Source organism: Hippocampus bargibanti, linkage group LG08 (assembly GCF_051943395.1).
Source record: "Hippocampus bargibanti isolate YZ-2025 linkage group LG08, ASM5194339v1, whole genome shotgun sequence".
Lineage (NCBI taxonomy): Eukaryota > Metazoa > Chordata > Actinopteri > Syngnathiformes > Syngnathidae > Hippocampus > Hippocampus bargibanti.
This window is the reverse complement of record NC_142741.1, coordinates 16,360,349-16,374,418: the sequence shown is the minus strand read 5'-3', so window position 1 is coordinate 16,374,418 and position 14,070 is coordinate 16,360,349. Positions and strand designations below refer to the sequence as shown.

Here is a 14,070-nt window from a genome sequence, read left to right as displayed (position 1 = left end):
TATAATACATAATATACCATATAAAAATATGAGATTAGATAACCTATATTGATATCATAATTGAGAAATTCACAGCAGCAAAGTTATTAAAGGAAGAGAAAAGGGTAAAGGAGTAGGATTTGGATTTGCCTTTATTAGTTTCGCAGTGGAGAAATTTACATTCCACAGCAGCAAAGTGATGAGAGTAATTTAAGTAGAAAAACAAAATACATACATACACTCATGGCGCTGTCTTGAAATCAAAAGAACAAAAAAAAAACTAAATAACATCATATGCCAACACAAAGACAAGATGACAACACAAAAACAGTCATTCCTCCCTAAGCATTTTCTGTACCCTCTTTATTGCATGAAGCAGTTCCAGAGGAAAGAGAAGAACAAAATATAGGAGCTGTTGTAAAGGCAGCCCATTTCGTGGCGCCTTCTCGAAGTCAATATAAAAATAAAAAATATTACACACCACAAAAGACACTTAACCACTTTTCTGCAACCTATGTATGAAGCAGTTATAGATTAAAGTAATATGCTATAGATAATATTTAATAATTTATATTTCATCAATTGACTTTTGTTCTTTTACTTCTCCCTTTCGGAATTTGCTGTTGTAAATTGGGAAATCCTCCATTGTGAGACAAATAATCTTGTTTTTTCAATGTGTTAAATTCACATAAAAAATTGCAACTCCCCACCCATTCCCATGAAACGATTACTTTATTCTCCATTATGACTTTTTTCTTCATAAGATATTATACGTATTTGTCAAGTGTGGCTTTCACATACACGTAAAATCAATATTGATGTGGACAATATCATCTCGGGACATGTGGTCGTTTAACCTCCGAGAAGTGAAATTGAACATACAGGTATAGTACATATCCATGGGAGTGTGCATATATACAGTAAGTATAGGAAAGCACTTCTATGAAATACAATGTACAAGTTTGTATGTGTAAAAACATGGATACCATACGGTACCGTCCAAATACAGTGATACCTCGGCTTACGAACGCTTGCGCTAACAAACTTTTCGCCTTACGAACCATAAAGTCGCGAGAATATAATCTTGGCATACAAAAGAGTTTTCGGGAAACGCACGCAGCGCCACAATGGCTGGCGGACTAGTTATCGGCGGAAGAAGGACATCATCGAGAAACACGAACGAGGTGTGCGTTTGTGTGACTTAGCGTCCCAGTACCAGTTTGCTAAGTCGACCATTGCTATGTGTGGCTAAGGGTGTTTCTGTGTTGTCTAAGCAACTGTCTCAGGCAATAGAAGAGGATGAAAAACTTCTGTTGATTTGGATTAACATAAAACAGCTAGCAGGGGACAGCGAGTGAGGGTATTATCGCCGAGAAAGCACGGCAACTTCACTCAGATATCAAGAGGCAACTACATCAACGACCATCACAAAGGTAAATAAAACGACTTTATTATACTGTACAATTTATTTCTTTAATTACAATACAATAGCACATTTATTATACATAAAATAAGGTATCTCATCTCATTTTCCGTACCGCTTATTCCTCATTAGGGTTGCGGAGGTTGCTGGAGCCTATCTCAGCTGGCTTCGGGCACGAGGCGGGGGACACCCTGAATTGGTTGCCAGGCAATCGCAGGGCACACAAAGACATACAACAGTCACTCTCACACTCAAACCTAGGGACAATTTGGAGTGGTCAATCTGCCTGCCATGCATGTTTTTGGAGTGTGGGAGGAAACCGGAGGACCCGGAGAAAACCCACGCGGGTCCGGGGAGAACATGCAAACTCCACACAGGAAGGCCGGACCGGGACGCGAACCGGCGACCTCTGCACTGTGAAGCCGGTGTGCTAACCACTCGACTACCGGGGCAAAATAAGGTATATTTTGTGTAATTTTAAGCCTTATTTAGTAGAGAATTATGTTTTATGGGGACCTCGGAGTGGATTATTCTAATTGTTAATGGTTTCCTATGGGAAATTACTGTTTGTAAGACACTTTTCGCCTTACATACAATTTCTGGGAACCAATTAAGTTCGTAAACTGAGGTATTACTGTATCAAAAACTACAACTGTTGATTTCAGAGTTTAAATGACAACACCAAAATCTTGTCAGAGCACAACCTCTATGGCATCTTCATCAGCATTGCCATCATCATCATCACCACCACCTTCCTCAGTGTTGAGTGTTCCTTGACTTCCTTTCATAAGAAGTTCCTGCGCATGGGTGGTCTTGTTGCTGAGTATCACAGGGAGTCACAGGTAGGATCCAAATGGTAAAAAAGACATAAAAATAAAAGTTCCTTATCCTCACCTGAGGTTTGATCGGTGAACTTTTCCAATTTGGGGCTCAATGGGACTCAGTGGTGCTAAAGACTTGGAACCTGGGAGGAGGGCACATAAAGACAAGTCCAAGAATGATCTCAAAATGGCATCGACTCAGTCCATTCATACACAGAAACAAATACATACACACCTTCCAGTTTGCTCTTCGAGCGCCCAGGCTGCTTCCTGTCCGAGCTGCCGTGGGAAGCAGCATCGTCTCCTTCGGCCAAGAGGGAGCCGCGGTAGAAGACGAGTGGCTGCCAGCGCTCCTCCCTGAGGTCCGCTACTTGATCTGAGGTGTGCTTCTGTAAGTAAGCTAACCTGCATGCGCATGTACACACAGAGTCGGTTCAAAACTCCGATCAAGGAATACTGTCTATTTAAAGCAATTTTAAACATGCTGTAAATGTTTTTGTATTGTAATACAGTGAGACCTCAGCTTACGAACACCTTATCTTACGAACTTTTCATCGTACAAATGTCAAATTTATGAAAATTAAACCTTGAAATACGCACCATTTTTATGATACACTCCCACCGGCTGGTGGAGTAATCTTCGGCGGAAGAACACCAAAGCACACGACCTTCGGATCTGGCGGAGTGATCTTTGACGGAAGCATGCGTCCGAACAGCGCTCCAGCCGGCGCTACTGTCCACACCCCCTCTCATTGAATGCACACGTCGATCGCCTCCTAGGAGCTTTTTGCAGATAATTTTACTACTATGGGACCGTAAAAAAAACACCACAGGCTCGTATTCAGCCCAAGAAGACAAAATAAAATCACCGTCGCTGAGAAGAAGGAGATAATTGAAAAACACAAACGAGGTGTGTGTTTGTGTGATTTAGTGGCCAAGCACGGCTATGCTAAGTCAACCATTGCTACCATTTTCCGGAACAGAAAAGCCATCAAAGGTGCGTCTGTTGCAAAAGGTGTTGTCCGTGCTCTCAAAGCGACGGTCTCGGGCAATCGAAGAAGTTGAAAAACTTCTGTTAATTTGGATTAACGAAAAGCAGCTATCCGGCGACAGCGTGAGTAAAGCTATTTTATGCGAGAAAGCACGGCTAATTCACGCCGTAATAAAGGCAATGTTGGCAAAGTGGAATGATGTGCAGGCTTTTACCGAACAGTTCCATCCAGAAAAGACTGTGGCTATGACAATCATCAACATGATGAACGATAATGTGATGCCTCAGCTTCGTAAGACCTTACAAGTCAGAAAGCAACAGGTGTCAATTAAGAGGTTTTTAATCAGCAAAAATGATGAGTCTCCAAAGAAGCAAAGAAGAGAAGCCACACCAGAGGTTAAGTTACCAACAGTCCTTATGGAAGGTGACTCTCCTTCCATAAGCCATCAACGACCATCAAAAAGGTAAATAAAACTTTATTTTACAGCACAGTTTATTTCTTTAATTACAGTCCTCATGTGATGTGCCTCTCTTTCCAAACAGCAATTCCCTCTGACCTTCGACCTCCAACACATTTCCATCAAGCCACTAATGACCATCATAAAGGTAAATGAAACGACTTTATTTTATAGCACAGTTTATTTCTTTAATTAAGGTCCTTATGGAATGTGACTCTCTTTCCAAACAGCAAGTCCCTTTGACCTCGGACCTCCAACACCATTCAATCAAGCCATCAATGACCATTACAAATGTAAATAAAGTGACTTTATTATACAGTGCAGTGTATTACTTTCATTACAATGCAATAGCACATTTATTATACATAGAATAAGGTATGTTGTGTGTAATATTAAGGCTTATTTAGTTGAAAAGTATATTTTATGGAAACCCGGGAACGGATTATTCCCATTTTAATGGTTTCCTATGGGATTTTTTTTTTGTGATACACACTTTTTGGCTTACACACTCTGTCTGGGAACCAATTTAGTTCGTAAGCTGAGGTCTCACTGTATAAAGCTACTTCTGTTAAAATGTTTCAAACCCAAGTTAAGAAGTGCCGTATTTTCCGGTGTATAAGGCGCACCGTAGTATAAAGCGCACCTCCAATGAATGGTGTATTTTCCAACGTTTCCCATATCTAAGGCGCACCACTATAAGTTGCACCTTCAATGAATGAAAAAAGTTTTCCAAATATAATATATAGTTTTCCAAATACAAGGCACACCGCAATATAAGGCCCTACAGTAAAGGCTCAGGATACGCACTGCTTCTTCTACGTGGGAAATGGAGTCGGTGGCTGCAGACAGTAGTTGTGAGACCTGTTGTGTCTCAATATTACTTCACATATAAGGCGCACCGGCGTATAAGGCGCAGGGTCATCTTTTGAAGAAAATGAAGACTTTTGGGTGCGCCTTTTACACCGGAAAATACGGCATTTATTGAACTCTTTGTTGCCTGTTTGTACTGCTGTTTTCCCCTAATTTTAATTTAGTTCCCATAAGAAACCACTAAAAATTAGAATAATCCGTTCCCAGGTCCCCATAAAACATAATTTTCTACTAAATAAGCCTTAAAACTACACAAAATATACATTCTTTTATGTATAATAAATGTGCTATTGTATTGTAATTAAAGAAATAAGCTGTCATGTGTAATAGTCATTTTATTTACCTTCGTGATGGTCGTTGATGTAGTTGCCTCTTGATGACATCCGAGTGAAGTTGCCGTGCTTTCTCTGCGATAATACCCTCCCTCAAACGGTCCCCCGCTAGCTGCTTTTCGTTAATCCAAATCAACAGAAGTTTTTCAACCTCTTCTATTGCCTGAGACCGTTGCTTAGACGACACAGAAACACCCTTAGCCACACGTCCAAATGGTCGACTTAGCATACTCGTACTGGGACGCTAAATCAGACAAACGCACACCCCGTTCGTGTTTCTCGATGATCTCCTTCTTCTGCTCGACCGTAATTTTCTTTTGTGTCCTCTTCGGCTTAAAACTAGCCTGTGGTGGGGTCTTTTTCGGTCCCATGATAGGAAGAGTACTCCACTCGATAGCAAACCACGTCTGCAGTCAGAGGGAGTGTGGAAAACTAGTCCGCCAGCCACCATGGCGCTGTGTGGTTTGGTTCGTCCGCCGAAAACTAGTTTGTATGCTAAGATTACATTCTCGCGAATTTAATGTTCGTAAGGCAAAAAGTTCGTGAGCGAAAGCGTTCGGAAGCAGAGCTATCACTGTACTTCAAAGTTTCCTTGGCGCAAGATGTTAGAAAAGCTGTACATTTGTCTTTATGAAACTCTTCAACAGCTACTTGGAACATCACGACCATTGTCTTAATGAAACACCAAATTTACTTGAACAGTTTCTTGGCAAACTTTTCAACTAACCTAAACATAGTTCAGGGGCAAAATATGGTATTTTTTTGTTTATTCTTTTCTTTTTTTTCCTTTCCTTTCATAAGTTTGTTGCTGTGAATTGGGAATGTCTCCATTGTGAGACCAATAAATGTTTTCTTATCTTGTAGTAATGAAACTCCTGACCTTACAACTTAGTTCCTACCCACAAGATGGTGGAAGAATGCTACGTTTATTGATTATTTATTGCACGGGAACACTCACACTGTCCTCTTGTCCGGTTTGAGTAGCTTGCTAGAGAACTCGGCAAGGATGCTCAAGTAGGACAGGAATGTCGGTGTGGGACTGTCAAAGTCCCGGAAGGCAAATTCAATGCCACTCCTGCAAAAAGTTATGCACACATTTCAGTCACAAGAGGTAACATTGCAGACAGTCAAGTTCGGTCGCTGACCTGTGGATGAGGACGAGGCACTGTCGGAACTTGACGACGTCACCAAAAGTGAGGGCGAAGCGTTTGGCCAGCTCCTTGATGCTGGCCAAAGTCTGAATTCTCTGCTGGACGTGAGGCAATACTCCAGTCTGCTGTTCATGCTTCAGATGCACAAATAGCTAGTCAGGACACAAAAGAAAAAGAAAGGTAAATGCATCTTCAGTCATTTATAGTTACGTTTATGAATGTGCACTTACCTGTTGTAAAGACAGCACCAGTGTACGAGTGCTCTCGAATTTATCAATAACTCTACTCCTCAGTATGGTCTCCTTGATGATGTCACCAAAGTCATTCTGATACTGAAGCACAAGGTTACAACACTAACATAGCAGGAAAGAAACGAAAAACCAATATGATGCATCTTATTAGCAGTGTCTGAAATAAAGTCTGCCCGGGGCGTGCAACTTTTACATCGGGTGTACAACTTTAAAAACGTCTCGGCCCACGTGGCCGACTACTTCTTCAAGAAAAAAAAGATTTATTTTTTTTTCAAATCAAACATTTGTTTTATTCAATAAAGCAAACGTTTGAACGAAGATTTCAAAATCGGAATAAATTATTACAATTTTGAAATCTTCATTCGGTTTGTAAATTTTGGAATTTTGGTTCGTTTGTTAATTTGCATACTCGGCACGGCAGCCAATAAGAAGCCTGCTTCGTGCATCCAGACTTTCCCGAGCGTTATAAGGTCGTGCATTTGCATATCATTTTCCAAAGTAGATGCACAGAATCTCAGTCCCAGAAGAAAGATTCAAAAGAAGTTAACTACATTTATAACGCTACAAAACATAAACATACATTATCCCGTGACTGTAAAGTGTCCTTGAGAGTTTAGAAAGATGCTTAGAAATCAATGTATCATTATTAAAAGCACCATGGAAAGAGGAGTTCACGTGGCTTGTAGCAAACGACGCAATGCAAACATTGCATTGTGCAACATGACGAACAGTGTATGGATAAACGGCAATTGGAGAAAAATCATCAGCAAGGGATATTTACGATGAAGTAAGCAAGGTAGGTACATCCTTAAAGGACAACCGATACCATTTTTTTGTTGCCTAACTGACATCAGAAAGACGTTTTATAGCATGTCAAATACCCAAAACATGCAAGCTGATATTTTTAGTCAAATGAAAAACACCAATAAAAATGACTTAGTTTCCAAAAACTACAGTAAAGTCTCGTTATATCGATATCGGATATATCGATAGTCCCGGTTATATCGATACTATTTCTATGCACACACGGAGAAAATTACATGCAAACAGGGTCGGATATATCGATAGTCCCGGTTATATCGATATTTTTTCGGACTCCCTTGAATATCGATATAACGAGACTTTACTGTACTTCAAAATGACCTCAGAAAGTTTCAGATTCAGAAGGTCCCGCCCCCTTGTCTGTGACGTCACGCCAAGACGTCTTACCTTGCTCGAGAATCAAAACAATGGCTTCAGATTCGGAGAAGATGCTTTCTTGTTACTCATCCAGTTATGAATATGATTCAAATAGTTTTGAAGAGGAAAGCATAAATGTTTGCAATCGATTAAAGAATTCCTTCCGTGTCATTTTGAGGCGTCTGGACTCCAATGTAGTGTCCCAGAAAATGCACAAGATGGCGCCCAAGCTCTGTTGGAAATGGGCTGATTTGTCTGCTGGGAATTTGTGTCAGCGAATATCAAATAGTTGTCTTTGTAAAATACGTGCAGTAGAAGTCATTTGAAGTGATTTTTAAAATTATGGACACAACTTGTCCGGAGGCATCGGTTGTCCTTTAATAAAAAAAAATATTTAATACTTTGCAACAATGTTTTTTTTTTTGCCATTAGTCATCTGATTGTGTTTCAAGTTATGAAAAACCGGTCAGGCAACTTTTCAGAGTTGTCTGCCCTAGTGTCAGGTAACTTTTTGTCATGAGTTTCAGACAGTGTTATTAGTTTGAATGGATGATTTTATGACAATATACCTTGGCATAGAACGTAAAAATGTCCGATGCCATACTCATCTCCAGCACGTCGTGGAGGATGAGTTTGCAGTAGGCGGCCAGCATGCTTCTTCTTCTGTGAAGCTCCTCCATCTTGTCCTCCTCGAAGTGCCGGCAGGCTGAGTGGGACCACGTGAGGAGAAAAGACGTTAAAAATGGTGGCAATAGTTCTCACTCTACAGTGTAAAGTGTGCAGGGGCTGTCAGCTGATATGTTGTTACTTCTAAAATATCAAGTTAGGGAATGAAACGAGATCAAACCAATGCCTCAGTTGTTTTGTTTTGGGGTTTTTTCTGGATTGTGAACTACCGACTTTATCTGGAAGTTTTCCATTCACTTGCATTGAGGCGGATCAGATGAAAATAAATTTAAAGGACAACCGACGTCACTTTTTTGTTTCCTAACTGACATCAGAAAAACGTTTTATAGCATGTAAAATACCCAAAACACGCAGTATGATATTTTCATTTAAATGCAAAACACCAATAAAAATTACTTTAAGTGTCCAAAATCTGCAACAACAAAAAAATTGAGCTGCGAATTGGGCATTTTCAGAAAGTCCCGCCCCTAGTTCGTGACTTCACGCCAAGACGTCTTGCATTGCTAGAGAATCAAAACAATGGCTTTCGGAGAATAAGCTTTCTTGTTACACATCCAGTTATGAATATGATTCAAATAGTTCTGAAGAGGAAAGCATACATGTTTGCAATCGATTAAATAATTTATTCCGTGCCATTTTGAGGCAACATTGGGAGGAAATGTCTCACCCAAAAGGCAGAAAATGGCCACCGAGCTCCTGTGAGGAATGAATCAGCCCGTTTCCAAAGGCTGATAAATTCCTTACATGGAGCTTGGACGCCCTCTTCTGGCTCTTTCTGCTGCAACACGAGGTTTTCAGACCAAACCAGCATTGACGTGATGGAAGGACTGCTAAAATGTGTCCTTTTTTCCGTCACGGGCGTTCCTTCAGTGACGTCACGTACGTACTCGTCGCTAACTCAAAAACAAGACTTCCGGAATATTCAGCACGACTCTTAAAACGTAAAATATAGCTATGTGCGGTGGAATCTTTGTAAAATATGCTCAGTAGAAGTCATTTGAAGCCATTTTACAAATTATGGACACACCTTGTCCGGAGACGTCGGCTGTCCTTTAAATCAATTAGGGTTGTTGAAGGGTACTAATGCCAAAAACCTAATCAGAAATTGAAGTGGGGGAGTTGGATGACTGTGTGACACCAAGACACGAACACTAACCACCCCCTGCCCCAATTCAGGCAAATTCAGATAATGATAACAAGAGGCGAATTGTCTCCAAATGTGTTGATGTGGTTACCGCTCAATCGTTCATGTTCATTCATGTCAGAGCCGCCTCAGTGCTTTCACTGTCTTAAACCCCAAGATGTCACTCAATCAGGATCTCAACAGTGGTTGACTTTACCACTAATTCCATCCTTTGTGGATGGAGGTTGGAAAAATTCATGAAATAGCAATGATGTTTCTAGACCTCCTGAACACCGACCATGGAGACTGCACCCCAAAAAAACAATAACAAGCTTGTTAGTTGCCGGGTCGGACATGTGTGTGGGAGTTTCCAATTGCATTGATGACATAAAGCAAAATCTGTCTGGGCCCACTGCTAGTTACCCATCACCCAACCATTAGTCAGGGAGATGGCCAATGTACAGAAATATACAGAAAATCCTAATGGTCCATATACAGGACCATATACAGAAATCCTAATGGTCCCTTCGCAAGGCAAGGTACCACAGTACAGTGATACTTCATCTTACAAACGCTTTAGTTCGCAATCTTTTCGCTTCACAAACATTAAATTCGCGAGAATATAGTATTGGCTAATGAACTAGTTTTCGGCGAACGAACCAAACCACACAGCGCCACAGTGGCTGGCAGACTAGTTTTCCACACTCCCTTTCTTTGAGTGCAGATGTGGTTTGTTATCGAGTGGAGTACTTTTGCTATTATGGGACTGAAAAGACCCCACCACAGGCTAGTGTTGAGCCGAAGAGGACACAAAAGAAAATTACGGTCGAGCAGAAGAAGGAGATCATCGAAAAACACGAACGAGCTGTGCGTTTGTGTGACTTAGCGTCCCAGTACCAGTATGCTAAGTCAACCATTGCTATGTGTGGCAAAGTGTGTTTCTGTGTTGTCTAAGCAACAGTATCAGGCAATAGCAGAGGTTGAAAAACTTCTGTCGATTTGGATTAAGGAAAAGCAGCTATCATGGGTGTGAATGAGGGTATTATCGCAGAGAAAGCATAGCAACTTCACTTGGACGTCATCAAGAGGCAACAACATCAACGACCATCACAAAGGTAAATAAAACGACTTTATTATATAGTACAGTTCCAATAGCACATTTATTATACATAAAATAAGGTATATTTTGTGTAGTTTTAAGGCTTATTTAGTAGAAAATTATGTTTTATGGGGACATGGGAACGGATTATTCATATTTTAATGGTTTCTTATGGGAAATAAATCTTCGGCAGACAAACTTTTCGCCTTACACACACTTTCTGGAAACCAATTAAGTTCGTAAACTGAGGTATCACTGTATTTGCACTTTATCCTTTCCTCCACTTGCTCGGGGCTCGGGGACAGGCCTCGACACAATTGTTTCAGCAGGTGCAACATCAAAGATAAGATGAGAGGATCTTTGCAACGACAGCATGTGGCTTCAAATGGCAGCGAGGCCAATAAAACGAGTGAGGAGGTGAGCCAGAGTTGATTGGATTTTCGTCACTGAAAAAAAGACTGGAAACACTTACCGGTAATACTTTCGCCTCACCGTGATCTCTCACACAAGAACGAGTGACCATAAAAGCCAAGTGCTAGCAGGCTAATCCCATAAAACTACAGTTTTTTTTCGGTCCAATAATAGCCCCCTTTGCGCTCCCTTCCCTCTGTGTTGCTTTGAACATTGCAAAGCTTCCCACTGGACCCCACTATTGACTCGCCTGCTCTCTCCACCATATTTGGATATGACAGTTCATTCAGTAATATCCAGTTATTAAATTAAAAACCACTGAAGGAATGTAACTCCTTCCTCCATTTGAGATTGACATGCCAACGCTGATTTCTTATCCATAGCACAATATCACACAACCATTAGATGCTTGCTGATTTTTTCACAACAGAAACAATATTTCACTCTGCCTTTGCACTTGAGGTGAAGGGAGTTGCACTGTTTAATACCAACTTACACAGCATGAATGCGCCACTTAGTGTGCAAGATGTGTCCTGCGCCATTGCATACATTTCAACAATGTTTACTCCTATTTCAAAATGTTATTCGGATTTGTTCCACAGGAAAACATGTATTTTTCAATTCATAATGTTGATATTAACTCATTCACTGCCACTCACAAATGTATTCAGGAATTGAAAATATGATGTATTGCGCCAGTCACGAATTTGTTCGGGTTTTGTTTTTTTCTTGTTTGAGTGCCGATAAAGCGCTGGCCATGGCCTTTTGAAATGTTTTTCCCTTCCCCAAGGGGCAGCATTTTCTTTTTTCCATTTCAGTGCTTTGTTCCAGCTTCAGCTGTTGTTAAAGGCTATATAAACATAAACCAATATGTATATATTGCATTGTATTTTGGACAGCCACCCCCTCATTTCAGGCTCGCATAACTCCAGACCCATATAATTTAGGGTCCTGGAATTCAAGTAACAATGACAAAAACCCTGGCACTGGAGTGGACACTGGAGTGGACATTTTTGCACGTCTGGCAGTGAATGAGTTAACAATACAGAGTGACTTGTGCAACGTTAAAACGTTGCATCAGTGCCAACCATAAAGGACTTGAGTAAACTAACTCAGAGTGTTTTTAGAGGAACTTCAGAACATTTTGGAACCGGAATCCTGCTGTGATTAGCACATTGAAAATTCCTGCTTAAATGGATTGAATAAAACCCTTGTTGAATCAGCAAGCAACATTATAACCCAGGGGTGGGCAAACTTTTTGACTCGCGGGCCGTATTGGGTTCTAAAATTTGACAGAGAGGCCGGTGACCCAAAGCGGGCGACCCAATGTTGGAGGAAAGCACCGACAACAGCTTCGGACCCGCAGTCGGACAAGGGAAGGGCTTCGCACCATCGGGTGAAGCGGTCAACGCAAGTCAACAAGTACCGAAAGCCACGGGAGGGGGAAAGGGGTCCGACAAGATCTATATGGACGTGACTGAACCGGGCATCCGGCGTGTCAAAAATTCCCATGGGTGACTTCGTGTGGCGCTGGACCTTTGAGCGTTGACACCGTAGACAGCCGCGCACCCAGCTGCGAACGGCATGGTGGAACGACTCCATCGTCAACTGAAGGCCTCCCTAATGTCTGCCGACAATGCCGAACACTGGGTGGATAACCTGCCTCTGGTGTTGTTGGGCATCCACTCCACGCTAAAGCCCGACATCAACTCGACTCCAGCGGAGCTGGTATATGGCACCAGTTTACGCCTGCCTGGTGAGCTGCTCAACCCGACCGACCCTACGACTGCTGACGTCAATGATCTGCTCATCCGCCTCCGGAAGTTTGCACTGGCTCTGCGGCCCCAGTCACCGCGAACATCGTACCAGCCGACGCACGTTGATCCAGCACTCCTAACATGTACGCATGCCTTCCTGCGGTGTGATCGGGTGCGTAAGCGCCTCCAGCCCCCTTACGATGGCCCGTATCCCGTCCTCTCCCGCGGTGAGAAGACGTTCCGGATTCAAATCAACGGCCGCGAGGATACAGTCTCCATCGACCGACTCAAACCGGCAGTCGTAGAGCACACGTTGCCATGCTCCCGAACATCGACGTCGGCCACCCCACCAACGACGTCCCCCGTGTCCGGTGATCGACCTTCTTCGTGCCTGGCCTCTCCGTGTGGCCGAATGACCCGGAGCGGCAGACGTGTGCATTTCCCAGAACGTCTCGCCTCCTACCGGCTCTTCTGAGTGCGTCCAGCTCGTTTTTTCCTGCGTCGATTTCCCCGACTTCGGATCCAGGAGGGGAGCCCTGTGGCGTCACCGGTGCGCACCGCAGCTTTAAGCTTTAATGTCTTTCAATTCCTTGATCTCCTTGATGTGCGTCTCACCCTGACGCATATCACAGGCTTGACAATGGTATAAAAGCAGCTGTCGTGGGACAGGGAGATTCAGACTCATCTCGGACTCAGACACAGACAGGCGCACCGCTCGCAGAGACCTGCTCAGCATCGCACGGAGTTTCACAGCACGACTTGCTCGACTCTACGCCACGATCAAGCTCTGCGCATCATCTGCCTGGAAGATCTGACAACGAACCTACTCACAAATAAAGAGAAACATCAAACTCTTTACCGGGCCAGGAGCATTTGGAGGGAGTGTTTGGGCCCGAAATACTCAGAACAAATTATGTCCATAATTTATAAAATCACTTCAAATGACTTCGACTGAGCGTATTTTACAAAGATTCCACAGCATATAGCTATAGTTTACGTTTTAAGACTTGCGCTGTATATTCATGAAGTCTTGTTTTCGAGTTGATGACGATCCCCATGTGACGTCACGTTTGGACCGCCCCTGACCGAGAAAGCGACATACAATGCATTTTGGGTACTTTGTTTGGTCTGAAAACTTCGTGTTGATCCATGTTGATGGCGAAATTAGAAGGAAACCCCATAAATAACGCCGTGGTGAATCGTTGTGTGTTGCACCAAGACAACTATTTGATATTCACTGACACAAATTCCCAGCTGACAAATCAGCCCATTTCCAACAGAGCTTGGGTGCAATCTTCTGCATTTTCTGGGTGCTACATTGCTGTCATTGACGGCTCGAATTGATATGGGAGGACTCCTTGAATCAATTGCAAACATTTATGCTTTCCTCTTCAGAACTATTTGAATCATATTCATAACTGGATGAGTAACAAGAAAACATCTTCTCCGAATCTGAAGCCATTGTTGATTCTCCAGCAAGGCAAGACGTCTTGGCATGACGTCACGAACAGGGGGGTGGGACCTTCTGAAACTGACCA

General features: G+C 42.4%; 1 protein-coding gene across 3 annotated transcripts in view; it reads right to left on the bottom strand.

The window, feature by feature from the left end:
• Nucleotides 1-113: 113 nt before the first annotated feature.
• Nucleotides 114-14,070, bottom strand: part of LOC148894667 (cohesin subunit SA-2) — a 28,702-nt gene continuing 14,745 nt past the window's right edge. For 2 of the 3 annotated variants that reach the window (XM_089002402.1, XM_089002403.1), the window contains exons 26-32: nucleotides 8,025-8,161; nucleotides 6,256-6,357; nucleotides 6,020-6,177; nucleotides 5,833-5,949; nucleotides 2,459-2,628; nucleotides 2,297-2,366; nucleotides 114-2,221 (exon numbers count right to left, since the gene is read on the bottom strand). In XM_089002402.1, the coding sequence (XP_088858528.1) occupies nucleotides 2,095-2,221; nucleotides 2,297-2,366; nucleotides 2,459-2,628; nucleotides 5,833-5,949; nucleotides 6,020-6,177; nucleotides 6,256-6,357; nucleotides 8,025-8,161 (881 nt within the window). In that variant the 3' untranslated portion in view covers nucleotides 114-2,094. Of the gene's footprint in view, nucleotides 2,222-2,296; nucleotides 2,367-2,458; nucleotides 2,629-2,823; nucleotides 3,007-5,832; nucleotides 5,950-6,019; nucleotides 6,178-6,255; nucleotides 6,358-8,024; nucleotides 8,162-14,070 lie in introns of those variants that run through there. The other variant, XR_016115743.1, reaches the window with a different exon arrangement.